Raw genomic sequence first — 25,082 nt, forward strand, 5'->3', positions numbered from 1 at the left:
TGCTCAGCCTGTGTAGTAATGTTCATGTAAGAAAGGGGGAGGTAAGGTTCCCAGATAGCATATGGAATGGCAAGGGTAATAGGAAAACAGGGAAGGGGATACCGCGTCTTTCCATTGGGCGCCCCACTCCCAGTCCCTCGGTACCCCTCATCCAGGTCATCCTCCCGCACTGGACCACCCAGAGGAACTGGATCCAAAAGTGATGGCCGTGTCCTGGCCTCCTGAATGACAGATCACAAGGGACCAGTCCGTGAGACACCCTCTGGTTTTTCACAGTATGAACCTCATGAGATCTGTTATGTCTCTAATTGGGATGTCTGTCTTGGGGGTTGTGTGTTGCAGGAAATTCTGCCAAGCAGCTATTGGAATACAGTGAGGTGAAATCCAACCTGGCCAATAGTGAATATGGTGGTACACGTGCTACCTCTTGAATTTACCTGAGGAAATGTGTTGTGTCCTGTAAAAAGCTGTCTGTGCTTATCACCAGAGGTTTTAGTATCGATTCAATATATCCCGATATGGCTTCTGTTAGTGTATGGACCCCAGAGATGATTGGATAGCCTGTATTTTCTGGTTTGCTGATAGTGGGGAGCATATAGAATGTCCCCGGAATCAGATTGTTTGGTATCAGATGTTAGAGGTGTTCTTCCACACTGCTTGGCATGGATTTGATGATTTGTTACAGAGTTTTTTTCACTCCATGATAGGGTCACCACCCAACTCCTGGTAATGCTCCAAGTCAAGAAGTTGTCTGTATACCTCTGCTTCATATTTCTCAAATCCATGACCACAAAAGATCCACCCTTGTCTGCAGGTTTTAGTATTATTTCCTTGTTTGTTTTGAGTGTTCTAATTGCCCTTCTTTCTTGGGGGGGAGGGGTAAGGTTCAGTTTAGTTAAATTTGGCTTTTCGAGTATGTCTGATCTTAAACGTTTTCTGAGAGAGTCAGTGTATGCCGCGAGTTTCAGGCTGCGGCCATATGGAGGTGTCCAATATGAGCTTTTTTTTCGTTGCATCATAATCTGGGCCCGTTCTTTGTTCATTGTTCAGCCCATGGAAATATTCCTTGAGATTTAAGCATTGTATGTAGTCTTCCATTTCCCCACAAAGTTGAATTTTGTTGAGTTCCTGGCTGGGGCAGAATGTCAGTCCCTTGGAAAGTACAGATTCTTCTGCATGTGTAAGGTCTTGACCGGCGAGTTGATAACCGATAGTTAATGGTGGTAGGATCACTCATTCGGTTCTCAGCATTGGTTCTGTTCAGAGTGTTGATTACTCTTTCAGGGTGTGCCTCAAACCTTCCCTGGCCCAGAAAGGGACTTTGCACCATTCCTTGTATATCATGGAGATTCCTGTTTTTCTTTTACGAATGAATGAAACATTCAGTGTTTTCTGATCAATCTTTTTCAGCTCATAGTCAAGTTGGGGTGATGGCCATTTTTCTGCTCTCGCAGCTGTGTTGTGTGGTTGTTTATCTCTTGCCTCAATTTGGTTCTCTTGGACTAGACCTGGTGTTTGAGATGAATCTGCCTTTTTTCTGATGCTTTTCTGCATGTCTGCTCAGCATATACTGTGCTGTGGATAGTCCTCAGTGGGGTCTAGATCCTGAGTCCTTTTGGTATTAAATTATGTTTCTTGCAAGCAGTCAAAAAGTGAATGTCGCTGTCAAGCCGTGCTTCTAGCGGTCACTTTCAGTAATAAGAACGTTTCACTTGTGTATATGGGCAAAGCACATTATGAAAACCTAGAATAAACATACAAATGATTGTCTTATTGGTTACCATTCCAAGATGACAAGTCGGGGACACTTCTGTTGAAATTTTTGAAATACCCCATTGGGAAAGGCACAGGGGGGGGCAATAATGCTAATTGCCGGTATTTTTTTTTTTAGCACATGTGCATTGTACTAACAATACAACATCTTTAGCTGTGCACTGTGTTCAATCTAGAGCACTGCACACGAGGGAATATACTTTAGAAAAAAAACGTATCTTTCTGATAATCTCGCCTTCGCTATGTTTGTTTGTGCATCTTTTATAGTGCTATGAACCCTCAGGTATCTGAGCGCTGCTTATTTCCCACGGTGTGTGGTGCTCATTTATGAAATGATGAATGGCTGAGTTTGGCCTTGCCAGGATTCGATCCTGCGTCAGCATGTTCTGCAAGGATGTCAAGGCGAGCACTCTACTTGCTGTGCTATCTGATCAGCTAAGTTTTATAGAATGATGTTACTTACTCACTGAATATTGTGTTGGTATGGTTGTAACACTCTATGGGCCTGATTAACAGAGGCGTTTTATAATAGCATAATCCCACGGGAAAATGCTCTGTACATCAGGCCCTATACATCCAACATATGACCTGGGGACAGTTTAGAACTGTTGAACATTGAACATTGAACATTGAACATTAACATGTACGAACAATGACCCAGTGCTCCTCTGCATCTTCGTGTTGTCTAATATAGTCTTACCTTTCTTTGCAGATTGCAAATCTGGAAAACCGATGTCAAAGTTTGGAGCAGGTAAGGGCCTTTTCAGTGATTGTCGCACATTTTTCAAATTGTAAGATGTAAGACCAGTCTATGACAGTAAGCATACCCCTATGTTTAGCGTAAGCAGACCACCTGCTACAGCTCAAAGCCCCCTGTACTTTTATCAATGTCAGCCGCACATGCCGTGTTTATTGTGATGCAGAAGAACATGTAAGGCACCAACTGTACTTAAGAAATGTGCCCAGTTGCCTCAGGGCTCGGTGCGCTATATAAATGAATACATTTACCCCTGAATACTAAGCATCTTTCGTTAAGGTCACCATGTAAAAATAACATCAAGCAAAGTGAGTTGTGTCATGGAGTAAAAAAAAGTAATGTGTAATAGCCGTGTGCACACAGGCTGGAGTCTCAGGTAAGTACTTTAATAAAGTTAAATCAACGTCCCTGTGCCCCCTCCGCCATTCACTCCAACCGTCTTCCCAGCATCACGCATTTCCCGTTCCACGCATCATCCATTCCACACACACGCACTCACCATTCTACTCAACCCTCATGCGGGAGCACCGGTAAAGTCCTTACATCATGTTTACCAAAACTAAAGTATATTGAGGCAAAAGGCAGATCATTCAGTTGAAATGAATTGAGCTCTGGCTCTTGGCAACAGCACTGTGGTTCAATGCCTGATGGGAGATTTCCATTTCTAGTACCCTTTTTAAGCAAAATGCTCTCTGCATCCCTGCAGCACTTTTAAAGTGAGGCTGTCATCAACACTTTCTTTCCTTTGAAAATGAGGGTTTGAATGGAGAAATGACAGCTGGGGAAGGAAACATACTTGCATATGAGTGTTACCTATGAATTTGACTTCCTCACTGTAGTCATGGATCCAAATAGCAAACGCATTTCAGTCTTCGCAGTCCCAGGGATAGAATGCACTTTGAAGTGTAAACCATATGCTGGTACTAGATTTGCAAAACCATGACATGGTTCAATTTGATTAATTCCCTGAGACCTGCTGCTACTCGTTCGCCTTGCACTCATTGCAGGATTTAAAGGTATCACACTAAAATGGTTCTTCTCTTTCCTATGCTGGCCTTATCCACCAGGAAGAGCTCAACTCGTTTATCGAATGGCTTGTTGTCATCTTATGTGGAGTAATGCAGGGTTCAGTGCTATCCACTATGGCTTTCACGCCCTGACGCGGGAAAGGGGATGAGGACATGGCCAGTAACCGCCAGCCAGCCCAAGCGATGGTCACTGTGAAAGCCATTGAAACTCCAGGTTTCATCCGGGGTACGAATGGCTTTCTTTTTTTTTTCCTCCAGAGAATGGCTGCCGTAAGTGACGTCAATCTCCAAAGAAAAAAAAAAGAATAAATCCAAGATGGCCACTGTCATAGGAAAAAAAGGATTAAGTCTCTTTTGCATTTCTATGGTGGTGGCCAGAGCGGGAGGTGTGACAGATCGGAGCATAAAGCTCCGGTCCTGCAGGTAAGTGGGGAGGGAGAGAGTGGGGAAGAGGTTAGGATTGTTTTGGGTGTGGGAAGACAACAGAGAGAGGCTCCCTTTTGCCTCCCCACATTACAAAAGAAAAGAAAGATGGCGCCACCCAGGCAAGGGCCTCATGTGGCTTGAACAGCGGGTGGTGAATGCGCATTCTCGCCTGCTGTTCCAGCCACCTGATTGTTGAGCGCCCTTTCTGGGTGCGAAGATCCATTTCAATGTTTAGATTGGCCCAGTAGCTCATCTCTTGCAATTTCACAACATAGGCTAGCATGTGTCTGCTGATGACGACCAACTAAGTGCACAGTTTTCTGACAGTATCTCCAGCAGCAGTCCCTTTGCTTACATTTTAGCAGGAATTTCGCTGTTCACGAATTTATTTGCCCCAAATGTACTGATTATTTTTTCAAGCAATTTCATGAAGTTGAATAAATGTAGCACACAATTTAATGGAAAAGCGAAAGTGCCACATTGCTAACTTAACTGCTCAGTACTATGCTGCCTTGTTTCTCGCAGGACCGCAGTGCTCTCACCCCTTTAATTATACTACATACACCATTGCGCCTAGGTGAAGCCTATTAGGGCCTGTTTGGCAGGTTGTTGGTGTGCCGAGAGAAATGCTGCTCCACTTTTTCCTGCCATCTTCCTGAGTTCAGAGCCATTGGCCAATTTTGAATGTTTACACGTAATAGTGGAGGGGGTCCTTTTCTCTAATGTTCTTCTCTTTTTAGATGAAGGTTAATATCGGCCAGCCGTCTTCACTATGTTCCCCACCGTTGGTCTATTCAGAAACTTCCTAACTTGGGCCCTTTCTCTGCTAATACATGACAACAAATCTCTAAGCATCAAATTAATGGCCCGACCCCTGCATCACTGGCGTTTTCCTTGCCGTGCCGGATTTACCTTTACCAAAGAGTAGTCACCTTTGATTGCTCTGTCTTCTTGGATTACTTAACGATCAATCTGTTGTAACGAATGCATCAGAGTCTATTCACAATGTTCATTTTGATCTGCTTTTCATCAACAAAACCTGGATTTCGATGACTGTTCTGATGTCCTCTCTACCCTGGTTCCAGAAAATGTGAATATCTTTCTGGCCAAACACGCCCAAAAACGTTATGGCGGTTTAAGCACTGTTTTCTGGAAGCAGCTCAAACTCTCCATGTTTCTTCCTGTCACTTTTGCAGAAACACTGGGTTTAAAGGTACAAATCAATTACGAATGTACTACCAGATCTGCATTATGCTGTTGCACACAGAGCCCTGCATGAATGACTTCCTAGCTATTTTTCTAACTTGCACTCCTCTTGGGACTCATGTGTCAATCATTCGATGCGGTGGGAGGTTTTCATTGTGGATGGATGCTCCTGAAGAATCTGATTATGAACCATTCCTAGACCTTTTGAATGGCCACAATATTTCTTTATTGACCACCACACATGAAGAGACCTCGTTCTTTCCCCAGACATCAACTTGTCTCTCTTACAAACACAACCTTTGGTTCGTGCCCTTTGGCTATTCCAGGGGAGTTGCTAGGTCTGGAAAAGACCCGGGGCTAAGCTGATGTCAGAACCGTTGGGACTGGGGGCTAGCTAGTCTTTTGGCTGTAGCTCCTGAGATTCTATCCGGGGCTACAACCAAAAGATCAGGGGCTATAGCCCACTTAGCCCCCCCCTAGCAACGCCCCTGGGCTATTCTCTCTCATTTTTCGCTCTCAACATTCTTTGGATAATGAAAAATCCAAACCAAAATACTCTCAATCTAAAAGCAAACTTATCTCAGCTGCCTTATACGACTTCCTGTCTAGCCTTCATTTTTCGTATAATGATGGTTGGTCAAGTAAAGCTGCTCTATATGCCTTGAACGCAGTCATTTTCCAGGAGAATAATCACAGTGTGCCTTTAACTTGTAGCAAGAGTAGACAATGTAATTCTCCTTGGTTCAAGTATGCCTTGCTGCTACTCATACGGGAAAGAAGACATGCTGAGTCCCATTGCGAGAAATCATTTATTGCAGCTGCACAACTGCTGGAAATGGAAACCCACCTAAACCTCTTCTCATGGAATGCACTGAGCAGGCACACAACACAAGACACCTTTACTGGACTAACCAATATGCCTTTCCCTGTCTGGACGGTTTCTGCCCTCGATGGGCAAAAGTCTCAGCAGGCAACTGAGCATAGCAACTGGACATGTTAGTGAGATTTGAGGCATCTCTCAACCTGAAAACCAACATACCTAGGGAGATGAAATGGGTGGCTGTGGTACTAAAATTTCAAGCTGCCCTTGCACTGAACCATACGTTATTGCCTTACATCGGTCTAAGTAGCAGTTTCTGGTAATGTCCGAGTTTCCACACCAACCCTTTCCCTCATCTACCAACTCGTAGATGCTTGCTTTGTTCCTCATGGGGTACAATGTATTTATTTGAGAAAGAGAGTGCAAGAGAGAGTGAGAGATAGAGAGTCAGAGAGCAAGAGAAAGAGAAAGCGAACGAGAAATATATGGCATTGGGAGCTAGAGAAATGGGACCTATCTGAAAATGGCCAGGGGTAGAAGTGCAGCGTTGAAGGTTGTTTTTCCTGGTAAGGCCCAGCCCCACCATCCTCCGACTAACTGACTTCCCATCAGAGATCTCCTTACCACCTTACACTACACACACAAACCTCCTACAGATGGCCACCTCAGACCTAGCTGTTAGCATATCAACACTAACTGAGCCATGACTAAACTCCCCTGTTAGCCTTATTGTGCACTCTCACATCAGCAGCTAACGAGACCCAAAGTGCTGGAGTCTGTCATATCTAGGCCTCTTCCATATGTATAACATACTCCCAAGGAACTGGGAACTTGCGACCTACACCTATCAATAACACAAGTTTTGCATCTGCCTTAGCCACTCTACAACCAATGAACCCCGCAGCCCTTTTTCTTATAGAGCCAAGTGCAGTATGTCCGCCAATAGTGGCATATGGGCACTATATAAGCCTACTTGCAATACATTTTATTACATTAACACAAGTGTCTCATTAGTTAACCAAATAATAATGTGGTTTAGGTAGTTGAGAGTGTGGAAAATAACTATTACTGATAAGGTGGGAATATGCAACCAACAGTAGGCTTGAGTTTAGTTGAGCGAATGTTCTCTTGGATGTTAATGGAAGACAATCCAATTCAAATCCAAAAAGCATGGCAAAGAAAAGGCTTCTCCCAATAGTCACAATGAGAACATGAAATCCGCAATACGGAATTGTGAGCGGGGAAGAGTCTGGGCTCATTTAGGCCATGTTCAAATGTCCACTGGAAGACCCTCCACTTTGTCTTGGAGTTACTGCTTTGTGGGTTTCCCGAATCAAGTTTCAGAGAGTCGGTGGGAAGGGCTCCCCACCTCCGAGGCTAAGCCGTCACAGTCTTGGCAGAGTCTTAGGTACTCTTGCAGAAGTCTGAGACAGTGGTGTTTTTTCTGCAGTCCATTCCCGAAGGTCTCAGGAATGTGCTTAGGAAGTTTGATTTCACCTGACCAACTCCCAGTTCTAGGGACCTAGTCACGGGGACACACCCTTATTGTTAGCCCTGCCATAGCTTCCTTGTCACTCGGAGGGACAGCACCACTTTGCTCCTGCTATCACTTCTGAAATTTGCTGTTGACCTACCTGGTCTGCTGGAATCTTCCTGAATTCTCTGGCTAGTTAGGGGTGCTTCTCTCCTCCCACCTCCTGAAGTATTGCAACTAGGTATCCCTTGTTATCTTTTCTCCATCATGCTCCCCAGATGCCAATGGTTTTCTTCTCATCTTCCTTGATTGCCTCTCTCTAGATAAATTTCCCCATCCAATCTCCCAAATAACTCTCTCTCCAGATGATAACAATTATCATTCCAACCCCCTAAACCATTCTTCCTCAATGCCTCCTGAATACATAGCTCTCTCTCCTGATGCAATCACTATTCATATCCAATGTAACTTCCTACCTCCAACATTCTCCTCCCAGTTCTCCACTCAATAGACCTCTAGCTCAGGAATCCCCTCCAAACACCAGTCCCCAGCTCCTTTCCAAACATCCCACATTCTTTAATTGAATAAGCTGGCTTTCATAGTCTTGTCTCTCCTCCTCTTTGGTGGTGCAACCAGCTACGGATTGCACATGTGTACTGTGGGCTGGCCCACCCTGTGAGCCATGGGCTTGTGGTCATGTGGGCTGAAAGGGGAGTGTCTTATGTTTATTTGAAGCCTTGCCATCATCTTGGAATTTAAAACTGTCTTGGAAATATGTGAGACCTCCTTCCCTTCTTTTTGGAGACTCAGTGACATTGCCTACTTTGAAATGGATCCCTCTCATTTTCCAGCATGCAAATGAAAAGTCAAAAAAAGTTTTATGAGTAAGGGAATCTATTTGGTGTGAATGTAACACATTTGCCATGGGGAAATGGCAACATTGTAATCTCTGTAATGCTAGTGGGAGCATGCGAACAGTGTTTGCTTGTTTTGCCTCTCACATGGATAACATGTATATGTTTCATTTCATGTTTTTTGAGTGCAACTTTGTATCTGGGGGAGTCCCAAAGTCTGTGCAACTCCGACTCCGTCTTTTAAATGCTTACTTCTGCAGAAGTACCAACGACAGAAATATACTTCCATGTGGATTAGTGAATTCAGAATGCTGCAACTCTTTTCCCTTAAGCGGAAACACCCCAATTGATACACTGTTTTTTTAAACTAGCTAAGGGATTGAACAACTCTGAAAGAGAAACTGCACTATGAATAGTGCTATTTTGACCTGACCACCTTACATTGGCTGTCACTGGTGTTTGGGGTCGTGGGTGTCCCTTATACAGAACTTTCTCTCGGTCCAGCATCCACTAGCTGGGAGTGGCCCTCAACCTCTTTGACCGCACCACTGTGGGTCCCCAAGGGCAGGCACGGGGCTTTGTCACACTCTATAAAAAGACATGTTCTCAACAAAAACATCTACTGCAGCCACTTAACTTTCAAATGCTTTTAATAAACCCAAAGAGCTCTCCAATATAATTAAACATGTTTTGTCTCCTCTTGCACTAATCTTACATTACCACTTACTCAGAAACACTGAGATAAGTTGAATTCCACATTTATTGATCAAGTAAAATTGAGCCAACTAGATGAAGGGGGTGTGCCCACTGCTCATTTTTGATTCCTCTCGAGCAATTTTTTTATTGGCATAACTTTATACCTTAATAGTTATTGGGCTGTGGTACATCATTCCTCTTTACTGTTCAATTCATCCCACTGTCATTGCTGCCATTTTTGTCACACGAATGGCCAACATTATCAACTTGTCACTATCCACTGGGAAGGTTCCCTCTTGGAAAAGTTCTGTCCTGGGACCTTTGCTAAAGTAATCCCTACAACTCCATCAATTAGTGGGATTATCATCCCATAGCAGGCTCTCTTGGATTCACAAGATTCTCAAAAAGGGATTTACTCCCCAGCTTCGGAATTTATTAGCTTTCATTGCTGCACTTAATCTTTTTGAGACAGGGTTTCACCATCATCATGGGACCACAACTGCTGTCGTATCTGTTTGAGGACGATATTGTTATTCCATCAAACAAAGACCATGGGCCTCATTACGACTCAGGCGGTAAGGGTTTTACGGCGGCGTAAACAGCGCCGACCCTTACCGCCTGATTCCGAGGTCCCTTAGCGCCATGGGGGTTTTAACACCTGCTTTTAGCAGGTGTTAAAATCCATGGCGCTAAGGGACCTTGATGTTAATTACGCCACCGTAATTTACGGTGGCGTAATTAACGCCTTCCCCACTCCCATTATGCCCTATGGGGCAAAAATGGGAATGGGGAAGGGTAAATGGGGATTGGGGACTTACCGCCCCGCCAACCTCGGAATGGGGCGGTAAGTCCGCCAACCACCATGGCGTAAACGTAGTTTACGCCATGGTGGTAAAGGTACGACCCAGGCGGTAACTTACCGCCTGGGTCGTAATGAGGCCCCATATCTCCCTACTCATTACTCCTGATCTGTTTGCAGCTAGTGACGTCATGAATACACAACATACCTTAAAAAGATGGTTGAAAGCCGCCTACATCAAGGGCAGTGGTTTTAGATTGTTTTGATTCTTTTCTCAGTGGACATTGGATGACGTGACTGACTTGAAGTGAACTAAATATAATTCTTCTAAGATATATGTACTACTGCTTGTCACCCTTTTCTTTTGCTCTATTCCTGCCCCCCCATATTGGGACATTGTCCCAGGTTCACAGATAAGCTGAAAAACATTCATGCTGATGCCAGTCTAACATTGCAAATTAGACCAGTGGTCAAAGGATTCATCTTTAAGATCCACCAACTGAAGCAGATCTTACCTTATATTCTGAATGCTCTACAAAGAGTAATGGTAGGGTCATTGCTGAATTCAAAATCTAACTACGCCAATTTGATCTACGCTGGTGTTCCTGCCTACTGGTTGCACTGTTTACAGTGGGTCGAATTTCAAAGCTTACCAAATTGGATTACATCTCCCTGATCTCGAAACCATTTCTATTGACTCTCTTTGGAAATGTGCATTCACTTCAAGCTCTGTTGTCACTTGTTATACCTCTACAGAACTGTGATCAACCTGGGCCTCCATGCTGACAAAACCAACCTTTAATGTTATATCCAGAGAAGGCAGAAGTTTCTGTGTTCAAGTTCCTGAAGCCTGGAACACTCTCCCAGAGATATTCACTTTTGTAAACTTCCTAGCATTGTGAAAAGCAGTGAAAATAATTCTGTTCTTATAGTACGTTTGTTGGGATTCAATGGCTCGTTCCTCCACTCCAGGAGGCACAAGGATTTCCTCTGTGTTAAACTCCAAGTTGCAGGGTTGGTTCAATGGTTTGACTTTTCTTTTGTGGGGTATAGGGCCATCCATCTCTACTCTGTCTCAATACAGCCCTCCTCCCTAACCCAGGAGTCCGTAACCCCTGGTCAGAGCTAATGAATTTTGACCACTACTGTCTAAAAGGTTGGCTCATGCTAACGATGATAGACTAAATGCTGGCTGTCTAATCTCCATCCGGAACTTCCTAACTGTCCCATCTCTATCCAGATGTTAGTGATCTAATGGGAGTAGGTGAGTGCGTGTAGTCACCCTCCATGCTCACTTCTGACTGCTGGTGTTTATGTACCAAAAAGATTCTCATAGGAAATCTTCAAGACAAACCTGACTAATGCAAGTTACGCTTTCTTCTGCTGTTTGCCATAGTCTCCACAAAGGCTGGTTGGATATCATTCCTTTAATGGAACAGGGTGGTGGGGTCACAGTGTTGAGTCAGACATAGGGGATTTGGGAGGTGGGACTACAATACAGAGTTGAGGAGATGGGATGAACAACTCAGTAAAGGGCTAGGAACACTCTTGGTATTAAGGAGTAGATGTCTTGCATTGTGAGGGTCAGGAGTTACGCTGCTGGGGAGAGGGCCACTGAGGTATTCTACCTTCTTTCCGGAAATTTCACTACTTTTTTAAATCCTGCTTGGTGCTTTCTTTCCACTAGGGCCTAAGATTCCCCAATCTTATTTGGGGAATTTCTACCTCAAGGGTTTACATTTCTTGTAGGGTCTCAGCTTCTCCTGTATTGGGTTGGGTGTGTAGGTACTTTCTCTAAGGCTGGTGATGTGCTGGAGAACCTGTGGTATACTATGTTTACCTCCTCCTGGCCCTACATGACAAATCAAGTGGTGGCATCCGGTGCCCATTGTCATGCCAACCTGACCCGTTATCCTATCATATGAGACATGTTACAAGGTACAGACATGAACGCTTAGTAAGGCCAGAATGTCATACTTCATAGAAATCAGGAGTAATGAAAAATCTGAAAACCTTCCAGATGTATGTACCAACATATTTATTCTATTTCTTTATTCTGTTTTAGACTGTCCAGAGAAAGGCCTGTAGCAGCAACCCCTGCCAGAATTTGGGAACATGTCTAAACCTTCTGGATGCTTTCTTTTGTCTCTGTACAAACAGTTGGCAGGTAAGGTGACCATTGAGCAATGTGTTGCACTCTTAAAAATGTAATATCAAGAGGAATTATAATGTAATAATATCACGATTTTACATGTAGCTCTTCCTGCCTATTTGTTCCTACTTTTAAACAGTGTGATATGAGGGGTTAGCTTCCATTTTAATGGTGCTCAATGTATCCCATTTAGAAAGTTGAAGGGCTGAATCGGCCCTGCCAGTATTTCGAACCTGTGACTGTAAGTAGGAGAGACCACTCTTTGAAACGAGTGCATAGCTTTCTGAGCTAAGATACTGGCTATGATAGGAGGAGATCACTACCTCAAGAGAGACTCGAATAGAGCAGTGCAGCGATGAGGACACGATCCCTGGATTTCTAATCCAAAGGCATGGAGTCCACATTGGAAGAACTAGAGGCAGTGGTCAGCGTTTCTCCAGCCAGCAGAAAGCTCGGCCATTGTTGAGCTGAGGAGGTGCTTGTGCCAGCATGGATTTTCCGCCAGCATAGACCTCTCCTCAGAGCAGGGGTGTTGCTAGGTCTGGAAAAGATCCGGGACTATGCTAATGTCTGGACTGTCAGGACTCGGGGCTAGCTAGCCTTTTGCTTGTAGCCCCTGAGCTTCTATCCGAGGCCACAACTGAAAGACCCGGGGCTATAGCTATAGCCCCTTTAGCCCCACCTAGCAACACCTCTGCCTCAGAGTAAACGAGCAGTGCAGGCTCCACACACACGGTGTCCTATCCAATACCAAGAGAAACCCTGCTACCTGCACTGATGGCATAGGCAATTTTGCATCAGTGTTCAGGGTATCTAAAGGTGATGAGTTTCAGATACCACAACCCATTTAGGGTGCCAAAGTGTCCCATTTCAAAGGGGGGCTGTGCTAGATCCGCCTTACTGCCAGTGTCTTTTCTGCCTCTACCACCACGCATAAATATACCCCATCCCCCAAGCAGGCAACAGTCTACTTTGAATAATTTGTCTTCTGGTATAGGGCCAGTGGGATTACCTATGGTATCCCTCTTCTCCTTCTTTATGCTGGGAAGTAAAAAATACGTGCACTCAGCAGGTTAAAGTACCATTTCCATGGGCTCACAGTATTTCTTTTGTAATGATGCTCTGCATTTTGATTGCGCCGATTCCAATGGTTTCCGATGAACGTAGCCAATCGGAGATCATATACTGTATAAAGCTGACTCCAGTTCATCAGGTGCCTGCTCGCTGTGTGCCCCCCACCAACTTAATGGCCCGTAGTTGTTTCATCTGCACACCTAGATGATTCCCTCTGACAGCTGAGCGCATTACCATATGTGTGGCAGCTAGGTCAACCTATACATGCCCTCTGTCTCCCGTGGTGTTTCCCCCTTCTCAGTGCTGACTCCTGCTGGTCAGTGGGTGTTACTGTACAAATGGCAATTAAATAAACAAATATGTATATATTATATATTTTAATTACATTTATATTCAGAATATCAATGAAACAAGGAAAAACATACTGCACAACTCTTTCTGATTTCCCTAGAGAATACCTGGGGCATCATTACAAGTTTGGTGGTATTTCAGTGGCAATCCCTCACACGAATTTACCGTTACTGTCACTTCGTCTGGCAGATTTACAGCTGGATTACAAGTGGTGGTAGGCGGTGTTAGTCCCCATTTATTGGAGCTCAGAGGACTCCATGGGGATTTCTGCAGAATTATAGCTGGCGGTAATTCCAGTGTTTTTTGGCGGTAAAGCTGCACATTGCTGGAGGTAAATCATCCACTTCTCCACCAAAATTGGACTATATCAGTGCAGTAATGTGGCAGTAGCAGTTACCTCTGTTTACTGGTGTTTTTTTTACTGCTGCACTGTACTTGTCATGAGTCCTGTACTAGATTTCTATTCAGAATTTCTAAAGCACTAACAAACTAAACGCCGAGGTATAAATATTGTTGTGAAGTTGGTATGAAATGAAATGTTGAGACAAAGTGCAACTGCTCACAATTACCACAGGGCACGGTCTGCAGCCATGCATGCCTGCCCTGCACACCAGCCATGGCTTTAGACAGTGCCACACCCAGCTATTCACCTATTTTTGAGACACGTATTACAGCTTGACATATTTTATCCACTACTAGCCTTGATGCTGGCACCAGTGTTTGTAAGCTGAAGGCTGAAGGAGAGATATAAAACGGCGGCCATTTCGGTTCAATGCAGCCAAATGCAAAGGCATGCTCTAGGCAAATCGAAATCTCCAAGATCGGTGCAGAACCGAGGTGCGATCTTTAATGCTCACCAAACACAGCGGGGCTCTTGGCGCTGCCATGAAACAGGGCTGCAAAACTGCATAAGAACGGAAGAAGGTCTCTGCGACAGCACGGTGGCTGAATGGGGCACAAGAGGAGCTGCAACCACTAGAAACGGGAGTGTTGCGTTAACTGCCGCCCACACCACTAATAAGGCCCAGTCTGGAGTAGTTGCCGGATCGAAGTATGGCGACAGCTTGTGGACAATTCTACAATGTGGCATCAGTGGCAGCAGAAAAACCCTGTAACAAGGGGGCCGTGACTATACACCTACTAGCCCAGAATGGCATAACCCATATCCAGCACTTAGGGTGGGAGGTCTGGGGATGCGGGGGGGGGGGCTGGCCTAAAATATGATACTCTATCTCAGTACTTCAGAGAGCTAAATGTCACTCAATAAAGATGTCACCCACGAATGGTCTACCAGTAGGAAATATTTCACCTTTTAACAACTGTTCAGTAGATTTGCACATTATTATTATTTTTATTCTTGGGGTACTTATTGAGGTTGGACCTAGCTTTGAGAAGCAAGAGTGCTTTACAATCATAGGGGTAGCACATGGTTTGGGGAGCAGAGAAACAAGAGTGTGGGGGGTGTAATGTGTCAGCAACGGATCTACAAGCAACCAGGGGAGGCAACAGTGTGGATCAGATCACCCCGTCTCAGGTAGGGTAGGGAGTGTAGGGTGTCATTATTTAAACGCTATAGAATAGTCTGTCAACATTTATGTGCCAAACAATACAATGCTATCAGAATTACTATTATATGCCATGGTGCTAGCAGCCTTTGCCATGGTATTTCCATTAGCATTCTTAGTACTTTGTCAATATTCTAGATTTCTGATGATGCTTAATGTACCAGCCTGCCACAAGGGCTCCTCAAATAAGCACTGGTGCTCTAGAATATACCAGCGGACAGACCTGTGCTCCAGTCTTTCCATGTTCTCGATTCATTAGACTTACTCCCCCACACATGGACATTGCATTGTGTGTCTCCAGCAACCATGTGGCGGGCATGGCCATATGCTGGTGCGAACAGGGCCGGCCCTAGGATTTGTGGGGCCAAGTGCAGCAAATTAAGCCTGGGGTCCTTAATTTGTATTTGATGACATCCCAGGATAATGACCACCGGCGGCTTTCCGCAAATCCAACATGTCGGGTGTTTCCAAAAATCGGATGCACTTATTGATTTTCACCATCCACTCAGTGTGTGCGTACGATGTCTGAGGACATCACGTTGCCCTCCAGGCCAATCAGAATTTTTGTTGACCTACTTTTGGGCCTTTTTAAAAATAATGCTTTTGGGACCAAGCCGCCGCTCCTGCCGCAAATTTGGTGAAAATCCATCCAGCGGTTTGGGCGGTAGACGCAAGCAAAATTCTTTTTTCCATTGTATCAATGAAATTTTGGGATCCCCATGTACAACTTTAACCCCCGCCCCCCCAAACGAAACCTCACCAAACTTCCACAAATAATTCTGACGGGAACATATACTTTTTTTCAAAGTTTGGTAAGCATTTGTTCGTGGGGGGCAAAGTTATAAGCCACCCAAAAAGTGCTCTTCCTATGGGTTGGGCAACTTAACCATAAATACAGGGCCTCTAGCGCAGGCCTTGTAATATATATATCTATCTATATATAGATATATATACATAATTGGTTATTTATAACACGCTTAATACCGAAGAGGCGTCTCTTGCATCCAAGACAAGTGCATAGCCACTGAGCTGTACTACCCGTGTCTGGGATGACCGGTCTGTGTCCTTCTCACACGTTGCTTTTAATTCTGTACCACCATAATGTCTTTTTGGTAATACACTGCACTCCATAAATCCTTTGAAAATAAATGTATTAATAGCAGGTTGCTATTAGCAGTACTAAACTGACATGCATCCTTGCAATGGAAAACTCAGCACAGAGAGGAGCCGGGCCTGATTCACAGAAGCATTTTATAATGGCGCAATCCCACAGGAAAACGCTCTGTGAATCAGGCCTTCCAGCTGCTCTGAGGTTGAGGTTGAACTTTCTCGCTACACTGAGTGATTTCACATATTGTGTGGTGGGGCAGTACCTCACTGCCCACCATAGATGAGCAGCCACTGTGCGCTGTCTTAACAATAGATGCTTTAAAACAGTGGCACTTTAAGGAAGCACTCAAGAATGTAAACATGTGTCCATTGAACCAAAGTAGAGAAAGGGATGGGATAGACACATTTAAATTCCCAAAACGAATACACTCATTCATTTAATTAAGCTAATATGATGGGCTTTAAGCCATTTGCTGGAATGTTCTAGGAATCCGTGCAGACATGATTTTGCATTTCAGAACATTTTGAAATCCAACCCTTCGACATTTAATTCGACATTAGCCTCAAACAAGAGATATTTTGATTAGTGGTATCCTGATGCAGTAAGCGAGTGAAATGTTAAAAGGAGCCCTATAGCGTGTCATGGTAAAGGAGCTGTATTCTCATATAAATGAAGGTATACTTTATGCAGTTGCAGTGTAAGTATCCACAATTTTAATAGGGGGTTCCCCATTGGGCTCTCATAACATTTCCTTTACAAATAGCATCTGCATGCCTGAACCAAATGATATACCAGCATTAACATAAATGCTGCTTTTGCTATTTCAGGTTTCACTGTACTCGCATTTACATGGATGCTGCTTTTGCTATTTCAGGGTCCACTTTACTTGCATTTACATGGATGCTGCGTTTGCTATTTCAGGGTTCACTTTACTTGCATTTACATGGATGCTGCGTTTGCTATTTCAGGGTCCACTTTACTTGCATTAACATAAATGCTGCTTTTGCTATTTCAGGGTCCACTTTACTTGCATTTACATGGATGCTGCGTTTGCTATTTCAGGGTCCACTTTACTTGCATTTACATGGATGCTGCTTTTGCTAATTCATGTCCCACTGTACTTGCATTTACATGGATGCTGCTTTTGCTATTTCAGGGTCCACTGTACTTGCATTTACATGGATGCTGCTTTTGCTATTTCAGGGTCCACTGTACTTGCATTTACATGGATGCTGCTTTTGCTATTTCAGGGTCCACTGTACTTGCATTTACATGGATGCTGCTTTTGCCATTTCAGGGCCCACTGTACTTGCATTTATATGGATGCTGCTTTTGCTATTTAAGGGCCCACTGTACTTGCATTTACATGGATGCTGCTTTTGCCATTTCAGGGCCCACTGTACTTGCATTTACATGGATGCTGCTTTTGCTATTTCAGGGTCCACTTTACTTGCACTTACATGGATGCTGCTTTTGCCATTTCAGGGCCCACTGTACTTGCATTTACATTGATGCTGCTTTTGCTAATTCAGCGCCCACTGTACTTGCACTTACATAGATGCTGCTTTTGCTATTTCAGGGCCCACCGTGCTTGCATTTACATGGATGCTGCTTTTGCTATTTCAGGGCCCAGTCTAAATGAATATTGTGTTTGTCACTTTAGGGTGCGTTGTGTTCAGTTGATGTCAACGAATGCCAAGTCTACACAGGAACGCCACTGGGGTGCCAGAATAGAGGAGTGTGTCAGAATACACCAGGGAGCTACAGGTAAGCATATATCATGCGTGCATATGTCGGAATCAGGCCTTGGAGGAAGAGAGGAATTAAAAGACAACACAAGTGTCAGCACTTTTTGTCCTTGTTGGGCTTCTATCCGCTATCCAGTCATGATCTGCATGCCCACCCTTGCAACCAGGTGCTGTATTACATAAACTGCGATTTTGTACAATATGAGCACTAGGGCAATTGGTGCAAAAAACATATTCCTTCAATGCAATTTTTCACCAAGGCAAACTGCCATATTGGTAATACCGCTCCCTGGTATTGGAGCAGTATTCTGCCAGGGTTGCATTTTAGCATGGATCACACGTAATCACCTTTCATTTTCCATTATTGCCCCCACGTTTTATTATTATTATTTCATGATGTCTGTAGACAATTGACACCAATGTGGGATTTTATTGGTTTTAAGAACAGCGTTGCCCCAACTGTGCTCTTTGTGAGCCACAGAGGACACATTTCTTCAATTAGGACTACAGCCAGCAGAAGTGTTATCAATTGTGGGCTACGGCAAGGTTGGCCATGGAGTGATGATGCTATTTTTTTATTTTTTTTTATTAAACATTTGGTTTATTTCAAGCCTTTTGTTACATCTATTGTTTCACCGGAGGCCTAAATTCCAAATTTTCCAAGTCACTGTTTCTAATAAATCTTTTAAGATAAAAAATGACCAAAAGTGACCGCTGTAGTGCTTTCGAGTTACTCAGCAAGTCAGGCGTCAAAAAGGACCTGCTTTAGGTACTTTACAAGGGCAAATATCGCAGGAAACGAATCTCCAAACTGAAAGATGTTCCACAGACCTTCAGCTGCATGAGATTGTTTTCCTATCAGTAGAGGTCCGAGGAATAGAGTTCTCTTCTCTGTCAGACCCGTACAAAAAAGTGTGAGATGTTTTAGTGTATCTTGTGTCCCCTCTAGGTGACAGCATCGGCAAACTTCTGGGGTTCCTTGGGGATGGTAGAGTGCCAAAATTAGACAAGTGGGGAGTATGTTCATCCTAAATCGCATGTATTGCGTCCAGTACCAAGAGATAGGAAGACAATTTGGTGAGGCAACCCCAGGTCTTGTGTTTGTCTTTCATAGCAATTTCAAGCCTCTATAGGTTTTCGTTGATTGTCTTCATCCAATCATCCTGCTACAATTTCCATTTAACCCTGGCCAGTTTGGTAATCAGATCTTCTAATTTAACTTCCATATGGGCGAGCAAGGCTAGACAGCAGGGTTCCCATTCCGATAAAAGATGATTTTCTTGGAGTTCAGCGCTCTTTCTAATATTTGATGAGGTTTCAGCGTGGCAGGTGCACTGCATTTTCTATACAAGGAAATAGTCTTCCACGTCACCTTTGCATTTAATGAAATTAAATCTATTTCAACCCGTATCACCGACATTAGGATTGGGTTAGGAAGTTTGAGGATCTTTCGCCAAAAGACTCCTTCCAAGGTGGACCATAGTTGCCAAGAGTTTAGTCAGAACCCCTGAGCTCCATAAGTAGGGGGGGGTGAGACTTTTCCCTTAAAGAAGGTCATGATTGGCTCCAAGGAAAATTTCCTGAATTTTCTATGCAGCAATCTCCCTTGGGCAATCAGGTTTTAGTTTAGCTTGCAAATCATTCTGGCATGGAAGATCAATGTTTCTGTTATTGATTAGCAATCCGAGGTATGTTACTTGATCAGCTATTGCTAAAGGGATTTGCCTGATGAACCATTTCGGAATTCTTCTCGGGCCACAACTACGATCGCCCAGAACCCAAACTAATTGTTGTTGCTGGATTCATGTCGAGCCCGATTTTCATTAAGTAGTCTTCCAGGGCGTTAATACTTCGTTGTAGACCGATAGGGGTAAGAGCAAACAGAACAATATCATCTGCATAAAGTAGATTTCCCACTGGTTCAGTGGCCAGCTAGGGCAGCTGCAGTCTAGCCTTTGGCCAAACTTCTTTAAGATCTGATAGGAACAAGCCAAATAAGGTAGGTGCTAGTGGACAGCCCTGTTTCAAACCCCCTGATGTTTTGATTGCCCGGGACAGTAGGCCGTGAGCCCTCAAGACGAATCCTGACGTTAGTATGGTCGTAGAGGGATTTAATAGCTTTCTGTAGATCAGCAGGGCATTGCCATGACTTCATTTATGTCCAGATCAGAGGCCGATTAACACTGTCAAAAGCCTTTTTGATATCTTGGAATGCTACATAGATTTTTATTTATCTCGTTAAAGGCTTTGGCTTTTAATAGATTGATCACAAAGAGGTTTAGGTCAGCCCTAGGACTCTGTTTATAAATTGGCACTATTATCGATGAGCGCCACGAATCTGGAATTATACCCAGCTTCAGAACTTGAGTAAACAAGGTGTGTATAAAAGTAATCCATGACTCTGGAGCTTCTTTTATCATTGAGTTCGAAATCCCGTCTGGTCCTGGTGCTTTTGACTGATTGGCCTTTTTGATTAGAAGTTCCACATCAAGATGATCAAGTTGGAATGCCCAGCCCCGGCCCAACTTCACTGCTGGCATTTGAAGAGGGCTGTCTTTCAGTTTGAGTAGCTGTTCGTAGAAATTGGTCCAGACTTTTTCAGATACTATATGGAGCAATGAGGCCTCCTCCTCCCAACTGACGACCATTTAATAAATGCCAGATAGATATGGCGTCTTTATTAATGAGGATGTGGAGCATCTGCCCAGCATCTACTTGAGTCAGCTCAGCTTTGTATAGAGCGACAACCAGTTCTTAAACTGTTGTTTCCTTTTTCTTATTTGGATTAAATATTGAAACTCGCATTTCTTCACCATCTGCTTGACATCTCTATTTAGGAGTTTTTTTCAAGAGCAATTCCTTTGTTCGAAGCATGTCTTAGAGGAATTTCCAGTGCAAGAGATGTTTTCACGGGCCGTTGAAATTCCTGGAGGAGCGGGACATAATTCATTTCCTCATCGTGTAACAGCATATCTATAGCTTTATTTGAGAACCGAAGTATATCGTGCTCAGTCATACGCACGCAATTTGTCCCTGAGAATGGCTCTAAGTCCACACTATACGTTTCTGTCTTGCACCTGGTCCCTCCACTCCATGTACATTTCAATAGCGCATGGTCACTTCTGGTTTTCTCGATTACTTCCATTGCAACTATGCTCTGAATTAGTTGACTAAAAACAAATATGTAATCTAGTATACTAGATGATCGCGATCCATTCATCGATTGTCGGTTTCGCTGGGTGGTCACCAATTGTTTGGCCATTGAGAATATTTAAGTGATGGTTGTCATCACATTCCACCATTCTGCAGCTCTAGTCTCACCTTGGCTTCTGAGACCCTGTTGTGGGGGGAGAGACCTGTTTTACTGATGCATTGACAGTTTAGGACACCACCAACGATGGTAAAGTCCGGCTCAAATAGGAAAGTCCAGCAGTCGATGGTGGATGCCAAAAGTTCTAGGAAATGGTCTGTAGAAAATACGGCCTGGTTCAAGTAGATGTTGATAAGTAGGCCTTTGGAGGCTCCTTCAAGTAGGGTGTCTTGCAGGCAGATCATTTGTAGAAACGGGCAGAGGCTTTCAAATTAAACTGTAGTAAAGCCTGCCCCGTTTCTCACAAACGTGACAAGGCCCGCCGAGGGTTGACCTCTTTCGCCCCCAGATGCAGAGGTGAATAGGGTAGTAAATTCGTCCAGAGAAGGAGAATTGCTGAGCCACGTTTTCTGTAGGCACAGAACATCTAGTCATCCTTCATTTATATCGCTGCCGCTGGAAAGATGGCCCAAACCTCTAGTATTCCAGAATACGATCTTTCGTAAAGAACTTTGCGGCTAAACTTTAGATTGGGACGCTGGACTGTCTGTCATCACAGGACTGATTTTTTTAACCATAGCTTTGACAGATTTATTGTTTAGCTTGATTAAGAGTTCATCGGAATCTGAGGTCATGAATGTAATTTTCAGTGTCTCTCTTGAGCATCTAGATGACAGTGCTGAGGGACCAGCCAACAAGTCTTTAGCCACAGGGCAGGAAGCGTTTTGATAGTGTTGCAGCTTAGAAGACCATCCTGACTCTTTATTGGTGGTTCACACTGGTTTGGTAGGAAAGTAGGGCCTTAGCTGTGATGCTCTCAATGACAAACTAGGGGCTGCTAGCGGCTCGTGGTCACGGCAGTCAAGTCCCATCGGGAGTATCATATGTGCCATCTCAAGAAGCAAGGATTTCACTCCTTGGGAGCGAAGATGCAATACAATGCTGTCCGTCGAGTGCTCATTAGGGAAGTGGAAAATTAAGGTATCCTCAGTTTTGAGGAATTTTAGCAATGGCACGTTGTGCAAAAGACTCATAACATTGGCGTGATTCAGAATCAGGCAGTCTCAGGCCGGTAAAAGGTGTTTCAATACTACTTTTGGTGATGAAAGCTCAGAGCGTCTATGAGCCTGATCATCCCGTTGTGTCTCTCTGTTAAAAGAGACACGGTTTATCTTAGGGTTCAGGTAAGAAGACATATGCTTTTCAAGCTCCCTAGCATATTGTGGCAATAATTGATCTTGTGAAGATGTATCAGCTAGCATAGCCTGCTGAGTCACAACATTTCCCTGTTTTTCATCCAGAGTTGGAAAGGAGTCGTGGATCGCCTAGCTATCTGATGAAGAAGGGAGTCCTTTGCAGGACTTCTTTGAGGCACACTCCTCAGCCTTAAGAACTTGTTGTTGACCGTGCCCTTAGGCGAGAAAGATGAAGTTGATGAGGTTATCCATAGACCAGATGGAGTGAGGACCGGAAGCGCTTTGTCGACGGCGACTGACTTAGAGTGGGAATACATAGAGCAGTTTAAGAATGCTTCTAAGGTATCATCGAGATTTGCAATCGAATGGGGTCCTCTTGATTGAGAGATGGCCGGGTGGAGGATGGGTTTGTGATTCTGAAGCCAGATTTTGCCAGCACTGATTTTTGTTGCCTGTGTAAAGGCAGTTTTCACACCAGATGTCTTAGGGATGCTGGGTTTGGTCGCGTCCTGATGTTTTGGTGAATCCTACTCAAAGGCTTTCTGAGAGGGGTTCTCAGTGTGGAGTTGGTGGATTCGCTCACTGGAAAAGTGACATCACTTGTATTATCGGGAGCCAACTTCTTTTTGTGGATCAATTGTTTTTAAGTGAAGAAGGTCCAAAAGTGCATTTAGCAAGATTATTTTGTCAACTTTTTCATGCGCTACGGCGTCCTGGATCTCTCTCTGTATCCTGTTGGAGCATGACATTTCCTGCTCTACTCTGGACAGAAGAGAAGTGATAAAAGATTCAATAAATATAATTTTGGCGTGCATCAGAGCTAGCAGAGTGGTTTGGTCTCTATTACAATCCTTCAGAGTCTCATAAAGCTTAACAAAAGGCAGCAAGGCAGTTGCCATAGCAGCTGTCAGTTTGTCTCAGAGGTTGACGTTAGACGGAGTAGATTTCTCGCTCAAAGCTTCTGTCAAGCTGGACGGAAAAGGAGAGGGCACAGTAAGAGTTGATGGTAGGTTTATTCGGGGCTCTTCATTAGATAAAGGGACAGAAACAGAGTCACGAAGGTGATGAGACTTTGTTGAGTTTTAAGGTTAGGAGAATCCCGTACTGGAAGCACTACTACAGCTACCAGAATCCCTAGAGACTGAAAGAGCAACTAATTGGTAACACCTGAATATAAGCACAGCCTCCCTGATGATTGTTTGTGACAAGAAAGCGCTAGGAGGAGAAGAAAAACAGAGCAACTGAACAGCAGATGGGATCCAACCCTGTTAATACTTGTTCAATGTTTGGGACTCAACCCTGTTAATACTTGTTAATTTGTTTTTGGGATCTAACCCAGTTACTTTTTGCATCAGGTACATTTTGACTGGGAACCGGAGTGCGCGCCTCGCCATCCCCCTTTTTTTTCTACAATGTTATGGGAGTCCCGGGCTCCAGAGGCAGCAGCACCGGGGTTATTGTGCCCCACTGTAGAGAGCCATATTGATGCTCCCCTCCCCCAAATTTGGGAAAGACTTGTGCATTAGGATGGGTGTCGGTTCCTGGTCACCTGATTTGGTAACATGTTAACACTACAGCTACCAGAATCCCTAGAGACTGAAAGAGCAACTAATTGGTAACACCTGAATATAAGCACAGCCTCCCTGATGATTGTTTGTGACAAGAAAGCGCTAGGAGGAGAAGAAAAACAGAGCAACTAAACAGCAGATGGGATCCAACCCTGTTAATACTTGTTCAATGTTTGGGACTCAACCCTGTTAATACTTGTTAATTTGTTTTTGGGATCTAACCCAGTTACTTTTTGCATCAGGTACATTTTGACTGGGAACCGGAGTGCGCGCCTCGCCATCCCCCTTTTTTTTCTACAATGTTATGGGAGTCCCGGGCTCCAGAGGCAGCAGCACCGGGGTTATTGTGCCCCACTGTAGAGAGCCATATTGATGCTCCCCTCCCCCAAATTTGGGAAAGACTTGTGCATTAGGATGGGTGTCGGTTCCTGGTCACCCGATTTGGTAACATGTTAACACTACAGCTACCAGAATCCCTAGAGACTGAAAGAGCAACTAATTGGTAACACCTGAATATAAGCACAGCCTCCCTGATGATTGTTTATGACAAGAAAGCGCTAGGAGGAGAAGAAAAACAGAGCAACTGAACAGCAGATGGGATCCAACCCTGTTAATACTTGTTCACTTTTTGGGAATAAACCCTGTTAATACTTGTTAATTTGTTTTTGGGATCTAACCCAGCATTTCTTCTTCATAACCGGCATCCACGCTGAAAACGTTGCGGCACCTAAAAGACACAGAAAAAGAACTCAGTTCAATACAAATACGAAAGGGTTGCATTGCGCTCTCACTCACCTTCAGCGCTACTCATCTCAGTAGCACGTCGCCATCCCCGGACGCCGGCCATCATCTAAGGAAGGAAAGGAACGAAGTTAGAGAACTGTTCAAAAGGCTCATTATACTTACCTGTCGGACTCTTGCCAGTGAAGTAACTAGGCAGCAACGAGCCCGCATCAATCAACGTGCCCCTGCGCTGAAAGCAGGAAGGAGAGCACACTTTCCAAGAAAACAAGGTGAGCTGTGGATCAAAGGGAAGGATTGGACCCCGGGGAAGAAGGGGTTCAAGCACACAGAGACAATCGGGAGTTAAACTCTACCAATCCTGTGTTTCAGGCCCAGTCTCCAGTCGAGTAGACTCCAGGGAAGGGTTCGAGGTCGTAAGAGGTCAGAACAG

The 25,082-nt window shown here is 44.2% G+C and overlaps 1 protein-coding gene across 1 annotated transcript in view; it reads left to right on the plus strand.

The window, feature by feature from the left end:
• The window catches only part of CUBN (cubilin), a 1,794,835-nt gene that overhangs the window by 80,910 nt on the left and 1,688,843 nt on the right, over positions 1-25,082 (plus strand). The window contains exons 4-6 of the mRNA XM_069648353.1: positions 2,486-2,524; positions 11,899-12,000; positions 17,750-17,853. Coding sequence (XP_069504454.1) covers positions 2,486-2,524; positions 11,899-12,000; positions 17,750-17,853 — 245 coding nt within the window. The remainder of the gene's footprint in view (positions 1-2,485; positions 2,525-11,898; positions 12,001-17,749; positions 17,854-25,082) is intronic.

Source organism: Ambystoma mexicanum, chromosome 2q (assembly GCF_040938575.1).
Source record: "Ambystoma mexicanum isolate Mex_15411 chromosome 2q, UKY_AmexF1_1, whole genome shotgun sequence".
NCBI classification, from domain to species: domain Eukaryota; kingdom Metazoa; phylum Chordata; class Amphibia; order Caudata; family Ambystomatidae; genus Ambystoma; species Ambystoma mexicanum.